Source organism: Aedes albopictus, chromosome 2 (genome assembly GCF_035046485.1).
Source record: "Aedes albopictus strain Foshan chromosome 2, AalbF5, whole genome shotgun sequence".
NCBI classification, from domain to species: Eukaryota; Metazoa; Arthropoda; class Insecta; order Diptera; family Culicidae; genus Aedes; species Aedes albopictus.
The window spans coordinates 496093964-496113308 of record NC_085137.1 but is presented as its reverse complement, the minus strand read 5'-3'; the positions used below and the strand labels follow the sequence as shown (position 1 = coordinate 496113308).

Genomic DNA, 19345 nt, shown 5'->3' with positions numbered 1-19345 from the left:
TTCATTGGCCTTTGTTTTACGATTAGACATAGTGCAAGTAGGTACACTGCAAACATATTCAAATCCGTTAAATATTCTTGTACGATGACTAGTTCGTTTGCGCTGTCTCAGGCCTACATATGTAAAACTATCGTATATCCTTCTCAGTGCCTAAAAGGGCTTTCCATGGGACTCTAAATGTGTTCCAGATGAATAGAATGTATTACGTGTTATGTGTTACGAAATGTTAGTTAAAAAGTTACCATACACCTGATTTACGGCATTTTTTCTGAATTCAAAACCCCAGTTGCACCATTTACCGGACTTCTATTGCACCGAACATATGAACGGAGCTACTCAGCAGACGCTTTTGTGTTTTGAAGTACTATCAATGTAGATAAGAGTTTTGTAAATTTTTGTATATGACATTGTGGTTGGAATAACGCAGTTCGGTCGCTTTCGGCCTTGCTTAGTGTAAACCAGATTGACTTCGGTCAGTACGAGTGACAAATCGCCAAATCTATCCATAGACTACATATAATCTTAAAATCGAACAAAATATCGAACCATTACTGATGTGTATAACACCCCTCACTCTCCCCCATCCTCTCACATACTTATCCCTTACCCGTCACCATGAACATCCTCGAATCCCGTTTGTATGTGTTCGTGTCCCCGAAATTGGACCATTTTGCAGGACCGCGTCACTTGCATCAAGAAGTTCCGATGAGTCCAAGGGCAGGCGCGTGTTTGGATCGCTGCTGCGTAGGCACACGAGCTTCGGGGCCCCCGATACCATGCGGGCTTCGGGACCTTCCACTACTACCACTACTACTAGCGCAATCATCAATACTAATAACAGTAATAATAGCACGGTGCCACCTAGTCCGCAAGAGAATCACGAGTCCTAAGCAAGTTGACCCCCGAGATGCCTATATTTTTTGGGGTCGCCACCGTCGGGCGGGACTCGGACTCTTCACACCATTTTCACAAATTGATCATTCCCACAATCACCGGTGAAATAGCAGATAATCCAATAACTTGTGCTAACGACCACAAAATTGCGAAAAGGAAGCGAGCAAATGCTAATCCCATTAGTAGGTTGCACCAACTATTTCTACTAGTTTCACTACCACTTTAGTCAAGGAGGATAGCAGATATCAATAGAAAAAGAAGCACATCATCGCTAAAAGATACATACACAAAAGCAACACATCAGCACACCCAGTAATTGTGCGCAATGTAGCAGTACTTAGCAACACTAAGGCAAAACCAATGGGAATCGCGTACCCAACTATTACCACTTATTAGAGATTAGACAACGTAAATAACCACTGCTAAATTACCATTTTCTTTCTATTGCTCGCTTGTTTGAATCCCTTTATCAATGTTTTAACCATTAAGTGCTCTCTATTTCGAATCATTTCATTTGTGACAAGGGACAATTTCATGACAATGTTATTATAACCCATTATATTATACTCACGACAAAAATCTCGTAGCAAGCAAAAGAGCAAAGAAAAAAAAACGAAACAAACGCGTAAAAATATCATTAATACGAACGATCACATTTGTACATCCTGTGCGTTTCAACCTTCATGGACCATATGTTTTCTTTTTCTAAACATGGAAATAAATCTACACACGAAAGTGTCACTACATAAAATTCAGTTTTTCTGTCATTCATCCACCCACTCAACAACATCTTGAAACCACCCACCTCTAACCGCCAGTCAGTCTATATAGTCTGTTCTGTATGTTGTAAAACCCGCCGGGTGCACCCTATTGAATGTTTTGGCTTTATGTTTATATGTTTGTTCGTTTCCCCCTTTTTAGTCTGACCATTTCGATTTGATTGTTTGGTTGTGTTTTAGATTATTTAGGTTTTTTTTTTTCTGTGTGTGCCGTCCACCCTGTCGATACAATAGCCCAAAATCGTACCACAAAAGGTTCTGATCAGTTTGGTTAACACCTATGTCTAACTCAGTATTCTTAGTATTATCATCTCATCGTCTCCTATATGTAGGGAATCGCGCCACTTGGGCGGTGGCTTCTATATTCGTCTGTTTTCCACTATAACTCGGTCAAATTTGAACCAATTGACACAACTTTTGGAATATGGTGAGATAGGTATAGTATCTACACGTGTACAACATTTCAAGTCAATTGGTTAAAAATTGACTGAGTTATAGTGGAAAACAGACGAATATAGAAGCCATCGCCCAAGTGGCGCGATACCCTAGTCCGATTGTTTTCAATAACTGTACTGTAATCATCTAAATTGTTCATCATGTCGTTACCATTAATGTAGCTTACCATGAATGTAGCTTTTAAATCCATACCATAGCAAGTGTGTTTAATGTAGCCATTACTGTAATGCTAGCTGTTTTGAATGTCGATAGGTATTCAAATCAAATCACTCACGCATGTATTATGACTCTAGTACTTATATTTTCATCATCTTTGTTCTAAGAAAGATTCTACATTGTTTTCCTCTTCTTACTTCAAATGTGTAGGGTTTCAGTATTATTTCAATGAGTAGAATATGTGATCAGTCTAGGTTGACCAAGAAACAGCAATTCCTCGTCTATCTACACCGGAACCGAAGAATAAAATACGCAGAATTGATACTTTGTGGATCTCGGGAGACGCTTCCTGAACGCTCGCTTTGAGTTTGAGTGGAACCAATTTGTGATGTTACAGTACATCATCAATCGCAACAATCAAAACGAATTCATTTTATTAGAGGGATCAAAATAAAACTCAATGCTGCGAATGATTTTTCTCACTGACTCATCAATTTTTTTCCTGTCACTACAAATTTTCACTCAGTGAGAAGATAGACCCGTAACTCTCAATTGTTTTTGGAAGTCATATGCGCTAATTCTCGCCGCCACATCAGACGGAAAATAGCCAATCATTGCAGATATTGCGACTTATCTTTGCCAATGTCTCATTAGAAGGAAGGAAAAAGGTGTAGACTATCGATAATCAGCCTCTATAGCACTAAAAATCGAATAATTACACCCATTTACGAGTTGACATTTTTTCTCGTTTTGCGTGTGACGAAGGAAACCGCTGTAAAGCAGCAGTTAGAGTATCAATAAATGACGCAGCATTTTTGTACTACATATGAGTTGTTTGAAAATCATAAGCAGGCAACGTTTTTTAACAGACCATGTTGGCATTTGATTTCATCCTGCTATAAGCTGGAAAGACCATGGGAAAACAAATTATTATCAAAACTAGAACTAGAAACTAAAAGTGAATTAACACTCAAAAACGACCATTTGGCCAGATGGCATTCGGCCAAACGGCATTCGGCCAAATGGCCGGACACCTACAAATTCATGCAACGGCAGGCAAAGAAAGCCCTTCAATTAATAACTGTGGAATTGCTCAAAGAACACTAAGTTGAAGCGTGGCAGGCCAAGTCCCAGTGGGGACGTAGAGCCATAAAGAAGTAGAAGAAGACAAAGCCTGTTGGGTGCATACTGATGGGTGAGGAAACCTATGTAAAGGCGGACTTCCGACAGCTTTCGGGACCAAAATTTTAAGGAGGTGTCACTGGCAGATATCAATTCGATTTTTCAGACACGTTCGTTCGCTAATATATGATTTGACAGGGAATCAGCAGTTGCGGTCAAAAGGCAAAGTTTTCATCATCAAAACAACGATGAGCTCGAAGATTTATGAAACCAAATGTCTGAGGAATCGAATTCTGCCCTCAATCCAGTTTCATGATGGGCCAGCAACATTTTGGCCGGATCTTGAGAATTGCCACTACAGCCAGGAAGCAAAAAATGATATAACGACAATAATGTCCAGTCCAGTTTGTTCCGAAAACTCGAGAAACGCCCAATTGTCTTCAGCTCAAGTCTATTAAACACTATTGAGCAATTATGGAAAGGAAACAGAAGGCTAAAGATGCAATCATCAAAACGACTACGCAGATAAAAATTTGGTAGGATATAATCGCTAAAACAGTAAACGAAACTGTTGTGCGCCACCTATTGAGTCATATTAAGGCGAAACTGGAAGCATTTCCTCACTTTTTGGTTTTTGATTTTTTATAAAATATCGAAGCAATATTTTCAAAATCGGTTTTCGTGCACATGTAGAGTATGGATGAAGGTATCTTCTGATTTTTTTTGTGGTTTTTTCAGAAACCATTTTTGAATGAAATTTCACAAAAAAAAATGGTTTCTGCAAAAATGGAAAACATTTTCCACCTAAAAAAAATTCAGAAGATACCTTGATCCATACTCTACATGTGCACGAAAACCGATTTTGAAAATATTGCTTCGTTATTTAATAAAAAATCAAAAACCAAAAAAATGAGGAAATGCTTCCAGTTTCGCCTTAAGAGAAAAGTTCCAGAATTCCCTCGAATTCGTGCCAAATAATATGTTTTGTATTTTTCTCTTAAACATAATAAATTATACGCATTTGAGTGAAAATCGCATTAAAATTAGTTATTTTAAATTCAAATGAGACCGGAATAATGTTGCTTAATTATTAAGTGGGCTATGATTTAGGGTTTACCACATGACAATATTCAACAATTCCTAATGATATTTATCCAAGGATTTCTTCTAGATTTCCTACCAGGATTAATCTCGTAATTCCTTCCGAGAGCTATACTGCCCCCACTCGCCCACAGTCCCATTTGACTTTTCATCAATTTTGAGTTAATGTTATGAATAGTCATCATTTTCGATGTACTTCCAAATACAATAATAAAAATTACGAATTTTTATGTCAATGTGTGAAAAAAATACCAAGTCATGAGCGTCCCATATCAAAAGTACCCGCATAACAGTCCCATCATGGATTTTTGTGTCACGAAACACAAAACTGAACAACTTTGTAGCAATTATAATATTTTTTACAGTTATATATTCATGTGCAAGGCAATCTGTAAAAGTTTCGAGATGATCGAAATATTTTTCAAATTTTGGCGATTTTTCAAAGTTTTATATGGAAACAAGTTTTCAAACTTCAAATGCCGTTTTCTCAATTCCTCCTTTTTGCAAATGGGACTGTTATGCGAGTGGGGGCAGTATAAGAGTACCTCTAAGAATTAGTCCTGCAATTCTTATCAGTATTCCACACAGGATCCTTCCCGGGATTCATTCAAGTATGTACACTTCTAGATATTCCACGCGAGATTTACTTTAGAGATTCCTCCTGCTATTCCTTCAGGGTTGCCTCTTAAGCTTCTTTCACGGACTCTGTCTGGGATTTCTTCCAGGATTTTTTCCTGGGATTCCTTTAGGGATTTCTTCTATGATTCCTTAAGGAATTCCTCCCGAAGTTTCTACAGAGATACGTCCCGGAATTCCAGGAGGTCTGTCCCTTGGGTTACCGTTAGGGATTTCTCCCTGGATTATTTCAGGGATTTCTCGGGTTTCCATTCCGAATTGGCTTCTTGGGGATTTTTGAAAGATTTCTTCTGGGATTCTTTTAGAGACTCATGCCTAGATTTTTTTCCGAAATCCCTTCAAGAATGCCTTCAGGATTCTTCCCGGGACTCCGTCAGAGATTTCTCCTGGGTTGCTTCAAGAATTCCTCCCGGTATTCTTTCACGAATTCATTCTTGGATTCATCCCGGGTCATCTCCAAGGATTCTTCCAGGGACTCCTCAAAATTTATTCAGAGATAGCTCCAGGAATGTCTCTAGAATTATTTCAGGGAAATACTTCTTTATAACGGATTCTTCCAGAGATTTCTGCTGTAATATTTTCAGAAATTCCTACCGGAAACGACTCCCGCGGTTCTTTCAGGGCTGTCTCCTATTCTATCAGGAATTCTTTCTAGGACTCCTTCACTACCCGTTAATAAAAATTACAAAAAAAAATCAGGGACTCTTCCCGGGATTGCCTTAGGAGGGAATTCTCCCGTTTCAAGAAAAATTCAAAAAGTGTCAATCCATGATACTTTCTTCAACGTTCAAAAAGTACCTATGTTTTAATTATTAGTGAAGCATTTATATATTGTTAGTGTACGTTCAAAATTTCATTTAATACGGTTCACTGGTTTCCGAGGTATGACAGCTCAAAAATGAGTTGTCTAAAAAATAGTGTTTTACCCGAACGGTTCTAACTTTGCGAAACATTAATCAATCGAGCCCAAATTTGTACCAATGATGCGCATTTAATAGGTTGACAAACAGTCAAAATTTGAGATTTTTTGATGCACTCAATGAAAATTTATAGCATGTTGAACTTTTTTTGTGAGAGAAAAAAAAAGTTGCCTATCCCAAACATTTTGACCACCCCCTGTACAGGCGATACATGCATATTGCATACTTCATTGGCGCTTAATCATAAGAAAATTTTTAATCATTGATTAATCAGTGTTTAAACGCTTTTCGAATGATTAAATGAGCAAAAAGTAAATTAGTTGCGCCTAAAAGTATGCAATGAACGAGTTAAATACTGAAGCAATATTGTCATTATATGTGATTAATTCCTTTCGAGATTATTTTAGGGAAGTCTCTTGGAATTCCTTCAGAAGTTCATTCGGGGATTCCTCTCGGGATTTCGTAAAGAATTTTCTCGTTTTTCCTTCCAGGATTCCTTTAGAGAAAGGGGCATCTTTGAATGTCTAACGAGCCATGTATGAAACAAATACACTCTCAGTAAGATTCTACTGTAGTACATATACAAATTGTGCTGGAATAGAATTAAAAAATATACACTCCCGATCAAAAGTTTGGGGTCACCCCCTCAAAAACATGTCATTTTTTTAGGCCCATATCTTCGCCAATTTGCGTCCGATTTCAAAACCCTAAATCTCATTCAAAAGATAATAAGTCAAAGAAATTTTGAACATGATTTAAAAGAAACTTAAAAAAAAATTCCATGTAAACTTAACCCTAAGTTGCCAAATTTTCTAAAAAAATGAAGATAAACTTACGACAGTGTCGCTGGAAATTGGGTCGACCAAATTTTAAGATAAGAGCGGTAATATAACCCATTTTCTACTAGCTTTCAACTGCTTTTTACAGAACTTAGCTAAAAAATCTAGAAAAAAAGTTATTACACATTTAGAATAAATTACAGTATTCGGTGAAAAAAATCACCGAAACTGGTCTGTAAACAAGCAAACTACAGTATTACGGCGAAATCGATGAAATTACAGGAGAAAATCGGTGAAATCTAAACAATCACCAAAGAACCGGCGAAATCAGACAAGTTTACAGGAGATCTGTGAATATTTTACCGAACAGATCGGTGATGGGACTATTTTACCGTACTACTGTAAAATGCGTTTGACAGATACGCCAGCAGCTTTGAGTATCAGTCAGGTCGTGTGGTCAATCCCATAATCGACCTTTTTATGAAAATAGAGGTTTTTTTGTGCTCGCATAAAATCTCCGTGAATTTGTGAAAAACTACCGTACGGTCGGTAATATTTACGGATCATTTGTAAAATTCACCGTACGTTCAGTGATACACGCTACACGCTATGTCTGAACCAGCAGATTATAAAAATCGAATGTACATACATCGGGTTTCTTTTCATCAAACATCAGTTTTCAAGCTATATTTTCATTTGCAGAAGGTTTCAAAATATTCTATCGGTGAACATTTTTCCATACATTTTGTATGGGAGAGAAATTGACCGAAAATGGGAATTTCATGCAAATTTGTATGAAAAACAGCTAAAAAAATGAAAAACTTAAAATTTCTCCAATGAAATATTTAAAAAATGTCTGCATATGATAATACAGCATGAATTCTGATATTCCGTGGAAAGAAACCTGATGTACCTGATTTTTACGGTAAATTTGTAAAAAGTACCGAACGTTCCGGTAATTTTGACTGATACATTTTCCTGAGATTCACAGTACGTTCGGTGAATTGAAAAATCACCGAACTTTTTACCGTACGTTCAGCTGTTGAGATTACGGTAAAATTTTACCGTAATCCGTCATTTTTTCTAAGTGTGTAAGTAAATTAATCCTTGATGTCAACGACCAAAAGTTTGGGGTCACCCTTCAAAATGATGTATCGGCCAAAAGTTTGGGGTCACTATCGTAAAACATGGAAAAGTAATTTGTTGATATCTTTGTCATCTTTCATTCAATTTTAATTCTTCTTGGCTTATTTGAAATAAAATGAATGATACTTACTGCATAGACATTGAACCACACATATTTCTTGAAATGTATATACTAAAACTTAACGTAAAGTTGCCTCATTTTTTGAAATGTGATGAAATGTGTTAAATTTACATAACATTTTTTTCTACAAAAATCGTTAAATACGTTAAGTTAAAGGCATCAATCGTAAATTTAGTTAATTATCTTTGAAATGAGCCAAAAAGAATTAAAATGGAACTATAGATGACGAAGATATCACCAAATCACTTTTCCATGTTTTACGAAAGTGACCCCAAACTTTTGGCTGATACATCATATTGAGGGGTGACCCCAAACTTTTGGTCGATGACATGAAGAGTTAATTTACTTAATAACTTTTTTTTTCTAGATTTTTTAGCTAAGTTCTTTAAAAAGCAGTTGAAAGCCAATAGAAAATGGGTTATTTTACCTCTCTCATCTTAAAATTTATTCGACCCAATTTCCAGCGACACTGCCGTAAGTTTATATTCATTTTTAAGAAAATTTGGCAACTTAGGGTTAATCTTATATACATTTTTTTTGAAAAAGATTCTTTTAAATCATGTTCAGAGTCTCTTTGACTTATTATCTTTAGAATGAAACCTAGGGTTTTGAAATCGGACGCAAATTGGCGGAGATATGGGCCTAAAAAAATGACGGTGTCAGGCCATTCGGCCGAAGGTCATTAGGCCGAAGGTCATTAGGCCGAATGGTCATTAGGCCGAATTGGGTCTTCTTCTTGCCGTTACGTCCCCACTGAGACAAAGCCTGCTTCTCAGCTTAGTGTTCTATGAACACTTCCACAGTTATTAACTGAGAGCTTCCTCGGCAAATGACCATTTTGCATGTGTATATCGTGTGACAGGCACGAAGATACTTTATTGATGCTGAATCTACTGATATTTTACCCATGAATTTTTCCTTCTTTTAAACATAGGCTGTTCTTTCTAGTATCATTGCTAAAATAGTTTTTGGCGCAGAAACTGCTGATATTCAATTCATAAATTTTTCCTTCTTTAAAACATAGGCTATTCTTTCTAGTTTCATTGTTAAAGTAGTTTTCGGCAAAAAATTTTTGGAAAAAGTAAAAACAACAGATCTCTTTACAGGCTCATAACGGCTGATTTTCAATTCGTCCTGATGACCATTCGGCCTAATGACCATTCGGCTTAATGGCCTTCGGCCTAATGACCTTCGGCCTAATGACCCAGCATCAAAAATGACATGTTGTTGAGGGGGTGACCCCAAACTTTTGATCGAGAGTGTAGGCTCAGTGTACCAGTTATGGCTATAGTACCTCATTCGCCATAGTTGATTTTCAACCTTTAACGATTTAGAGAATATTACTTTGCTATGTATTTAATAAAAAATCAAAAACCAAAAAGTGAGGAAATGCTTTCAGTTTCGCCTTAAAAATGCGTCCATAACTGGTATAGGGTTCCTATCATTGGTACACGCCGTAATAAATACTAAAAGTAGTTGACTCCGTTTCTATATTTTTCCTGTAAAGTATGAAAACCAATCAATCATTTCACATATCGACGACATTCGTCGGTCTTCTTCTTATTTTTGTAGTAATAGTTTTCCTTAGGTAGTGCGATAACTGGTACAGGCACCCTATATAGTTTGAATTTTTTTTTTCGAAACTACATGAAAGACTTTTTTTGAGAAATTATATTTATTTCATTGAAACTTGACTAAAACAGCATATTTATATGAAAATTTTAATTTTATGATACGTTGGGAGTTTATTTGCAATATTCTTGATACGTTTAGCTCTTATCTCAAATAAACCAATGTCAACCAATGAATTTTCAGTAATTCTATTAGCATTAACTCAATTTGTTATTCGGTAATGTTTTCACCTGCTCGGGTACCTAACTTAAAAAAGTTATAGTTTATTTTTTAACTTTTTTTTTGAAGAAAAAAATTGCAGTACATTGTAGTACATTGTACCTTCAATTTCTAGAGAAATTTTAGTTGTACCCAAGTAACCAAAAGTTCAGATAGAAGTGTATTTTATGAGCTAAGTAGCCTGCCGACAGAGAATTGATTCAAGTCAGCTCCCAATCGCTGTGCGCTTCGTCGTATTTATGGTATTGTGATCCTCACACAGCGGCTAGAGGTTCGAATCCGGTGGCCGACATTGTTTTTTTTTTAATTTAAACTAATATTTATGGATTTGGTAAATTTAAATCTTGCTCATAAAGTTATTTTTTGCTAAAAATAAAAATTAAGTCCTCATCAGAACACCAAGCTACTGGAATAAACTTCTAAAAACTTAAAAATTCCGACAAATTTCTGAGGGGCATCTTCAGCAGCTTTCAAGCTGTTTAAGAAGCTAAAAATAATCCTTCCCGGATCTTGTGTGTGAAGTTCCAGAAAGTCTCATTGTTAACATCTTAAGCAACCAGGAAGATTTACTTGGAACTTTATCTGAACGTCGAGGAACTTGAAAGTGTATTTTGTCATGGGAAGCAGAACTTTTGGTTACTTGGGAATTCCTTATTTTTTTAGGCTGTTCTCTTGGTTTGCCTATGACAAGTTTGTTCGTAGTTGCTTGCTCGCTTGTTTGTATTCTATTAACAATTAATGCTTAATGATAGGCATGAACAATCACTACTCACAGCAGCTCATACTCTAGCTTATAGTGTATTTATCGTAATCGTATCCCAGTATGTTTTCTTTGAAAGTCAGCTTTTCAGTCAATCAAAAACAGAACTCTTACAGCAAAAAATGTATTTCGAACTTGGTTCGGTAATGTTTTATAGTATAACTTGTGATGGTTATACCTAAGTCGTCCACTTTGTGCTGTTATGCTTAAATAGTTGATCATTTTTATTTCTTGATTTTTTTTTAATTTTGAAGCTCTTATACACACTCAGATTTTTCGCTGCAAATCTACTAAATATTCCAAGCTGGATATTTCAGAATTATTTTTTGTGGATTACGTGCCTACCAAATAAGATGCACAGGCAAATGTGCACCCTAACAAAAAGTTGATGAATTTAAATGTTCAAGTTGAAGTTTTGTCCCAAGTGTTCTAGGTTATGATATTACATCATCGATCAGCCCTGTAGAGTTCCACAAGCTTACGCATGATTCTTTCCTCAATTGTGTCTTCAATTGATCTACTTCCGCGATAAAACCACATTGCTTCCTCCTCTAGTATTATCTTTTACATTTATACTCTATCACCCACTAGAAGCAACAGCGTTTACGAGTAGCTTTCCCTCTCTTTTCCGTAGTAATGGTAACCGAACATCAGTTTAATTCCTATTTTCTTTATAATTTATCCCACCCACTTTTCAGAACCGTGGACGGTAAAGACAAAGGTAAGAAGAAGAAGGGTCTGTTCTAATGGCTAACAGAAACCAAAAATTTGGCGTCTCCGTCGTGTGGTCGTCCCCCTTCGATCTGTGCCCCCTCGGTATTCCCCCCTGGCTAGGTGTGTACGTACATGCACTCACACACATACAGCCAAACACACAAATTCGAGTTGTAAGAAACAGTGAAAGAAAGAACGAACGAACCAAAATGGCGCCCAACCAATCCACAGACAACCAACCGACCGAGACCACGCACTGACGACCCTCTTCTGCTACCACCGCCTACTATTACCACTACTACTACTACTACTGCTCTTACCACAAAACACTCAACAATTGAACGCTCTAGTACTACCATCCTAGTATCTACCACAATTTGCTAGCTATTACTTCCGCAAATCAGCTCGCTTCGGTTTTTATACGAGTATATAAAATGAAAACAAGAGGACAGGAATGCGCCGTCGTGTGCGTGCGGGGGCGTGCGTGTTTGTAGTTTACACTGTAAGCGAGATATCGTCACTTACACACCACATACATATAGAAGAACAACAACCACACCAATACGAAGAAGGACAGCCACGACACCACGGTTTATATTCGATTCAACATATAGAATCCGTTTCGTGTTACGAGAGATTTCGACGAATCCGACCGCGTAAGTAATGTGCTAGCGTGCGCAACAGGAAATAGACCCACTCGAGACCCTGGACAGGAGGAACGTAGTAGGTTATGTAAATCTAGTACATATAGCATGTAAGACCAGAATAAAAGTTAATCTAGTACCGCGCGAAAAAAAAACAATGAACAAACGGCATTGCAGTGTTGGTTTGCGCTCCGTTTAAATCGGTTTAAGTGTAAGTTTTTTTTTTCTTTTCTTTGCGTGAAGAAAGATGTGAGAAATTATGATATTCAATCGCTTTTAGACTATAGGTTGAAGAAAAGTTTTTTATTTACTCTACCGTGGCAAGAACAGGTTGAATGGGTTTTCGTTTTCCAAGGAAATGCACAGACAGACACGTTCTCAGATGGACAACACATTCGCTTTATGTGCAGAAACCGAATCGAAACACCCACACAAACACACCAGCAAGACAGTGCATGAATTAACAGTGTACGTGCAAAGTGTTAGGAATTAGAGATGAAGAAATAAAACAAGAATACTTTGTGTAATCGTCTAACGGATATGCCATATATATTTAGAGTATGTATATTTATTAAATTATTTTATTTTTTAAAAAGTTTATTTTTATAAAATAAAGTTTTTTGAAACTTTTATACACACCTACACGCTGAGGATAAGACATAAAATACACGCAAAACGTGAGATATATATTTGCTTGATTTCAAAAGAAATATGAGCAAAGTATCAACCAGCGGGTAGAAAACAGGAACGAAAACGTACACAAGGCAGAGCAGCTAACAGTAGTTGTTTCGGCGAGCTTTTCAAAACAGCATTATAGGTTAGGGTATTCGTTCTTAGGCGAGACAGTTTTGAGCAGCACCGTTATTACTGAGAGAAGCACACCGATCATGGATGCAATATAGATAGAGAGAAGTTATGGAAATAGAAGGGTTTCTTGTATTTTGCTCTCTTGAGAAATAACCAAAAACAGGTTCAAGGCAATTTTATCATCGATTTCGATTAGCTGTGTAGCGTCGAGCTAGCAACAATAGAAAACTTTTAATCAATCTTAGAGTTACACAAAAACACACACCACAGAAGCAATTTGTCGATTCAGAACATCACTAGTGTTCTTCTATATATAGTTCACCAAAGGTTTTTACTCGATACTTTTTGCGGTAGAACAAAACTTGAAACAGGTCTAATTTTTTATCGAACCTAGATTTGAGAATTTTAAAACATGGCGTTCGCTTGGATTGGCGCTAAACGGTTGTAACGATTTTTCGCACCAGATGTCACTTCTTTTAGAGCACCCCCGAATATATGCAATCATAGCAAATAAATATACAACGAAATTTCATTTTTTCAATAAGTCAATAGCAGTTTGACATTTTTCTTCCAATGGAACGTTATTCTCTCTCTCTCAATCTCTGTCTGTCTCAGTCCATTGTTATTCAACTGATGCATGCACCTGTTTGTTTTGGTGCATACCAACCCAACACCCTTAGGATGTATCAAATTTCCTGTTTCTACTCTCTAGTGATCGATTCGAAATCATATAGAACCAAACTTAATAAAAACAAGCATCGCTATTTAGCTGTCTTTTTTGAGAACATTGACATTTGCGAACCTTACCACCATCTGTACAAAGAAAAAGGTTTGCAAACTCTACTATAGTCGTAAAAAAAACGATGAACAGAAACTCTTTCTGAATATAAATCTAACTAGTATCTTTAAAGCACATGTAAACATTTAAAAGAAAGATAATGACAGATTATATATATTTAGAGTGAAAACGGAAGTCGAAATGGGTAAGGACAGCGTTGGTAATATTCCCTTTGTCGAATACAATAGACACAGACAAAAAAACTCATATAAAGAAAAAGAAAAAAACTATATTTAGTGGAAAACGAAACAACAGAAAAAAATATCGAGAGACTGATACACTATATTGCTCAACAAAAGAAGTCCCCGAAAAATTATCCCTCTCATGCCGTTTCGATTATCAATGATTTTCGCTAAGAATAAACATACGATTAGGTAGCGCAGTGTCCCACACATTTAGTGCATACCGCCCTTCAAGCGCTTGACAGCCCACCCCTGCACAGCAAACCAAAAATCTCCCAAAACCGCTAAACGATGACCACATTCCTTTAAGACGCATGTAATTCCCGCTAACTCGATTCAATGTTTAGAAATGAAAAGCTCTACACACTGAAACAAATGTAAAGCTACAACGTTTGATGAGTTTTATTCGAGTAAAACAGAAAAAAAATCTACATTAAACTCTAAACCACCACTCAAAATAGGTATCAGTCTGTATAGTCTTAATGAAATTCCAACCCCCGCGCTCGATTCGTGGACCAGTAGCCGCGAGCAAGAATAATCTTTCAAACAAAAAAAAAACTATTAAACAGAAAGGATCTTCAAATCAAGAAAATATTTAAAACCGATGACAACATCCACAACAACAACAAAAAAAAAACGTTCAAAATAAACTTGAATAAATGCTTGACGAAACGAAACAACTTATTGATGCCGAAATTCCTTACCGTGGCTGGACAGAACCATGCAGTGCAGCAGACGAATGGGACAAGGGAGATTCTGGATGTTTCACCATTATTGAGGAAGACCAGTCAGTGCTTGCAAGACAGTGAGAATGAATGCAACCACATCTTATTAACATTCAAACCTTTTTTAGCGAATGAGAAAATCTGACTGACCCGGTTCTCTTGGTAGACTGGGGTTTGCGGGGCTCTGGCCTCAATTCTCTAAAAACTCATTCCATCTCTTTATGTCCTTCGTGATACGTCTGCTAGGATTGACTTCAAGTGCATGCAAAGTAGGTGGGTAATTCTCGCTGAGACCGGCCCACTATTCACACTTACCTTACCTTACCGATCAGGCTAAGGCCTGGGTGGCCTCAGCTGTACATAGTAGCCGTCTCCATTCCACTCGGCCCATGGCTGTTTGTCTCCAGTTCCGCATTCTGCGTAGGGTCCGCAGATCGCCCTCCACTTGGTCGATCCACCTAGCTCGCTGCGCTCCACGTCTTCTTGTACCGCTCGGATGACTCTCTCGAGAATCAATTTAAGTCGGGTTGCTATCCGAAATCCTGATGACGTGACCCGCCCACCGTAGCCTCCCGATTTTCGCGGTATGGACGATGGTTGGTTCTCTCCGCAGCTGATGCAGCTCGTGGTTCATTCGCCTTCTCCAAGTCCCGTCTTCCATCTGCAATCCGCAGTAGATGGTACGCAACACCTTCCGTTCGAAAACTCCAAGGGCGCGTTGGTCCTCTGCACGTAGGGTCCATGTTTCGTGCCCATAGAGGACGACCGGTCTAATCAACGTTTTGTACAGTATGCGGCAGGAAAAAATGCGAAAGTGTTTTTCAACTTCAAACCTCATTTTCGTCCATTTGGCATTAACCAATCTATGTTTCAACGTTCCATGATCTATAATAGGCTAGTTTTCTGAAAAGTTAATTAAAAAATTTCCCATTTTGGTCACTAACCTTTACAGGGCGGCGCCTGAAGAAGAAGACACCCAGAATTTTCAAACCGCAGAAAATTGCACAGGTCGCTAAATTTCGCATCTGATAAAACAAAATTTTTGATTTTCTCTACAATATCATCAAATATATGTACTTATTTCATCTGCTATGTGAAACTACATGGCTCTGGATCAGTGTGGTCTGGTTGTTCATCGAATTTGAGCTAATTTTGTTACTGTTATAGTCATTTTGTTTAATGACCATTGGGCGCGCAGTTTATTGATATTCGCTAATTAGGCCTACATTATCACATGTTAAACATCAAATGTGTTCACTTTTATTTTTCAGTGCTAGAATATAGACATTGACTGATACACTGTCATGAAAAAATAGTCATATATATCCCATATTTAGCGTGTAATAGTGCCTTGAACTTTTCGCATTTTTTCCTGCCGCACCCTGTAGATGGTTAACTTCGTGTTACGGCGAACTTTATTCGATCGTAGAGTTCTGCGGAGTCCAAAGTAGGCACGATTTCCTGCCACAATGCGCCTCTGAATTTCTCTGCTGGTGTCGTTGTCGTCGGTCACCAGTGAGCCCAAGTACACGAATTCTTCAAGACGCCTCGATTTCATCACCGTCGATATAAACTCGGGGTGGCGGGCGCGGTGATTCCTCCCTGGAGCCCTTTGCCATCATGTATTTTGTCTTCGACACATTAATGACTAATCCGATTCGCCTGGCTTCACTCTTTAGTCGGATGTACGTTTCCGCCATCATCTCAAATTTACGAGCACTAATATCAATATCATCAGCGAAACCAAGCAGCTGAACTGACTTCGTGAAAATCGTTCCAATCGTGTTTATCCCCGCTCTCCTAATTACACCCTCTTAAGCAATGTTGAACAGCAAGCACGAAAGACCATCACCTTGCCGTAACCCTCTGCGAGATTCGAAGAGACTCGAGAGTGTCCCTGATACTCGAACTACGCACATCACTCGATCCATCGTCGCCTTGATCAATCGTATCGTATCGTTTATCCGGGAATCCGTATTCGTTCATAATCTGCCATAGCTGTTCTCGATCGATTGCATCATACGCCGATTTGAAATCGATGAACAAGTGATGTGTGGGCACGTTGTATTCGCGGCATTTCTGTAACACCTGGCGGATGGCGAACTCTGGTCCGTTGTAGCGCGTTCACCCATGAATCCAGCCTGATATTGCCCCACGAACTCTCATGAAATCGGTGATAGACGGCGGCATAAAATTTGAAAGAGTATCTTGTAGGCAGCGCTCAGTAGTGTGATCGTGCGGTAGTTCCTGCAATCCAACTTGTCGCCCTTTTTGTAGATGGGACACACGATATCTTCCATCCATTCCTCCGGTAATACTTCCTCCTCCCGAATCTTGGTAATGACCCAGTGTAGTGCTCTAACCAGTGCTTCTCCACCGTATTTTAGAAGCTTGTTTGGTAGTTGATCTGCTCCAGCGGCTTTGTTGTTTTCAACCGGCTAACCCCCTCCTCAATCTCTTGGAGGTCAGGGACAGAAGTCTTTCGTCCTGTGTACATACTCTTAGTTCTGTTACCACGCCACCTTCGGTACTTGCAACGTCGCCATTGAGGTGCTCATCGTAATGCTGCCGCCACCTCTCGACCACCTCACGCTCGCTCGTGAGAATATTCCCGTGATTATCTCGGCACATGTCGGCTTGTGGCACAAAGCCTCTGCTCGAGCAGTTCAGCTTCTCGTAGAACTTCCGTGTTTCCTTAGCGCGGTACAGCTCTTCCATCGCTTCGCGATCTCGTTCTTCCTGCTGGCGCTTCTTCATCCGGAAGTCTGAGTTCTGCCTGTTCCGCGCCTGTCTGTAACGTGCCTCATTCGCTCTCGTACGGTGTTGCAGTATTCTCGCCCATGCTGCATTCTTCTTGTTTTTCAACTGTTCACATTCGCCGTCGTACCAGTCGTTCATGTGATTCGAAGTCGCGAAGCCTAAAGTGCTGTAGCCGAGGTACTACCTATGGCGGATCGGATGTCCCTCCAGGCATCTTCAAGTGTAGCTGCGCCAAGCTTCCGTTGGTAGGGCCACTGCTAACTGCTGCGCGTAGTCTTGAGCCACTTCTACGTTACGCACCTGCTCGATGTTGAGCCGCGGCGTTCGACTTCGACGCGTGGTGACAGAGGAGTAGTTATTTGGAACAAAATACAGCATGCAGCTAAATCATTGCGAATAAAAAATTACTATCAAACTGTCAAAACTAGCCCTGGTCGGGTATCAGGTATCAGAAGGCCGACTCCAGAGGCACGTTATCCTCCATTTGGGACATTTACCTTCAACATCTACCTGAGGGAGAATGAGATATGGGATGGGATTTGGATGGGGAAAGGTGATGAAATAGGAAGGGGTACCCTAGTAGAGGGAATTAACGCATAAGCATAACCAGGGCTCATAGCCCACAACACAACGGGTTAGTGCCCTGGAAAAGGCACTGTGAAACGCATAAGCGTAAACAGAGCCTATAACTCATTAGAGGTACAGTAGACGTTCGGTCGGTGCAAACGGTTTAATTGCAATGCTTTATAACTGAAAGTCCGGTAAGTGCAACAAATTTGCAGTTATTGCACCGCTTTCCGTCAAAATGGTGCTCCAGGTTAGCCCTCATGAACAGTCGAATGAATTTTACGTTCATTTTACGTCAATTGATGGGTTGTTGACGCATATCTGACGTTGCAGTTATCGAATTTTGTTCGCTTAATGAAACGTAAACATGCTGCAGTTATCGAACGTCTACTGTAGCTTGTCATACCATGCGACTTTCAACACGACATTGAAAAGCACGTTATCGGAAACATCCTCAAAAAAATAAATAAAAAACACTCAAGCAAAAAACTACCTTTGAGTGAGTGCTTTCTTGAAAACTTATACAACTTTGTGTAGAAGAGTCACAGTGAACATCCCAAAATGGGAGGCATGTGAGTTCACATGAATACCACAGACAAACAGACGTCTCACTCTACTCACTTCCCATCGTTTCCCTTTTTAATAGATAATTCAAATATGTTGTAGTTCGCAAATCGCTCGCTCATGGCGCTCGCATGGTTTTCGCTTCTGTTTGACGTTTGCTCACTACCACCATCTACTCAGTGAGTTTGCGAAACACAGCATAATTAGCATTGTGCGATTATGTTTTCGTGACGATGAACCGCATTTCGTTCCAAGTGATACGCCTGTTGGTCTGTGTGAATACTGCCGTTCTACGCCCGATTGTTCCATGTCTATTATACGCGTGATAGCCCGACAAACATCGCGGATGTGAATGATGTGATAATTGACAATGTGGTTAAGTATTGTAGAAGGAACTAGGTTAACCGGATAAATCTGGAACTATTTCTTCTCCATGCAACGCATGCATCCCTTAGGGATAAAACTATAGGAATATTTCACATCATGAAAACACCCAATAGAAAAACAACAAAAGAGTATTTATTAAAAAACAAGCGAAACGGTTCACAGCCTAAAAAACGACATTTTGTTAAGTAACGCACCGGAACAATCCGTTCGCAGCCATCTTAGCAAACTACAGTAGAATCACTTGGCATGATATCCCTTTCGTGACGAACCAGCACAATTGTGCTGTTGAGAAGTAGCAGTTTTACATATTTTTTCATCTGCTTAGACTTTGTTTTATATGATGTTAACTGTTTCAGTAATTCAGACATTACTTATACTCGTTTGTGTGAAAACAAACTTTTGTTTACGTTGCCTGTGAGATTTGTCACAACAAGGT

At 38.8% G+C, this 19345-nt stretch overlaps 1 protein-coding gene across 9 annotated transcripts in view; it reads left to right on the top strand.

The window, feature by feature from the left end:
- LOC109408584 (septin-7) overlaps positions 1-19345 on the top strand; it is a 184515-nt gene that overhangs the window by 133447 nt on the left and 31723 nt on the right. For 5 of the 9 annotated variants that reach the window (XM_062854312.1, XM_062854308.1, XM_062854310.1 and 2 more), the window contains one exon: positions 677-1645. The exons of 1 other annotated variant lie outside the window; for it this stretch is intronic. In XM_062854312.1, the coding sequence (XP_062710296.1) occupies positions 677-890 (214 nt within the window). In that variant the 3' untranslated portion in view covers positions 891-1645. Of the gene's footprint in view, positions 1-676; positions 1646-11419; positions 14490-19345 lie in introns of those variants that run through there. 3 more of the 9 variants (XM_062854314.1, XM_062854316.1, XM_062854315.1) reach the window with 1 other exon arrangement.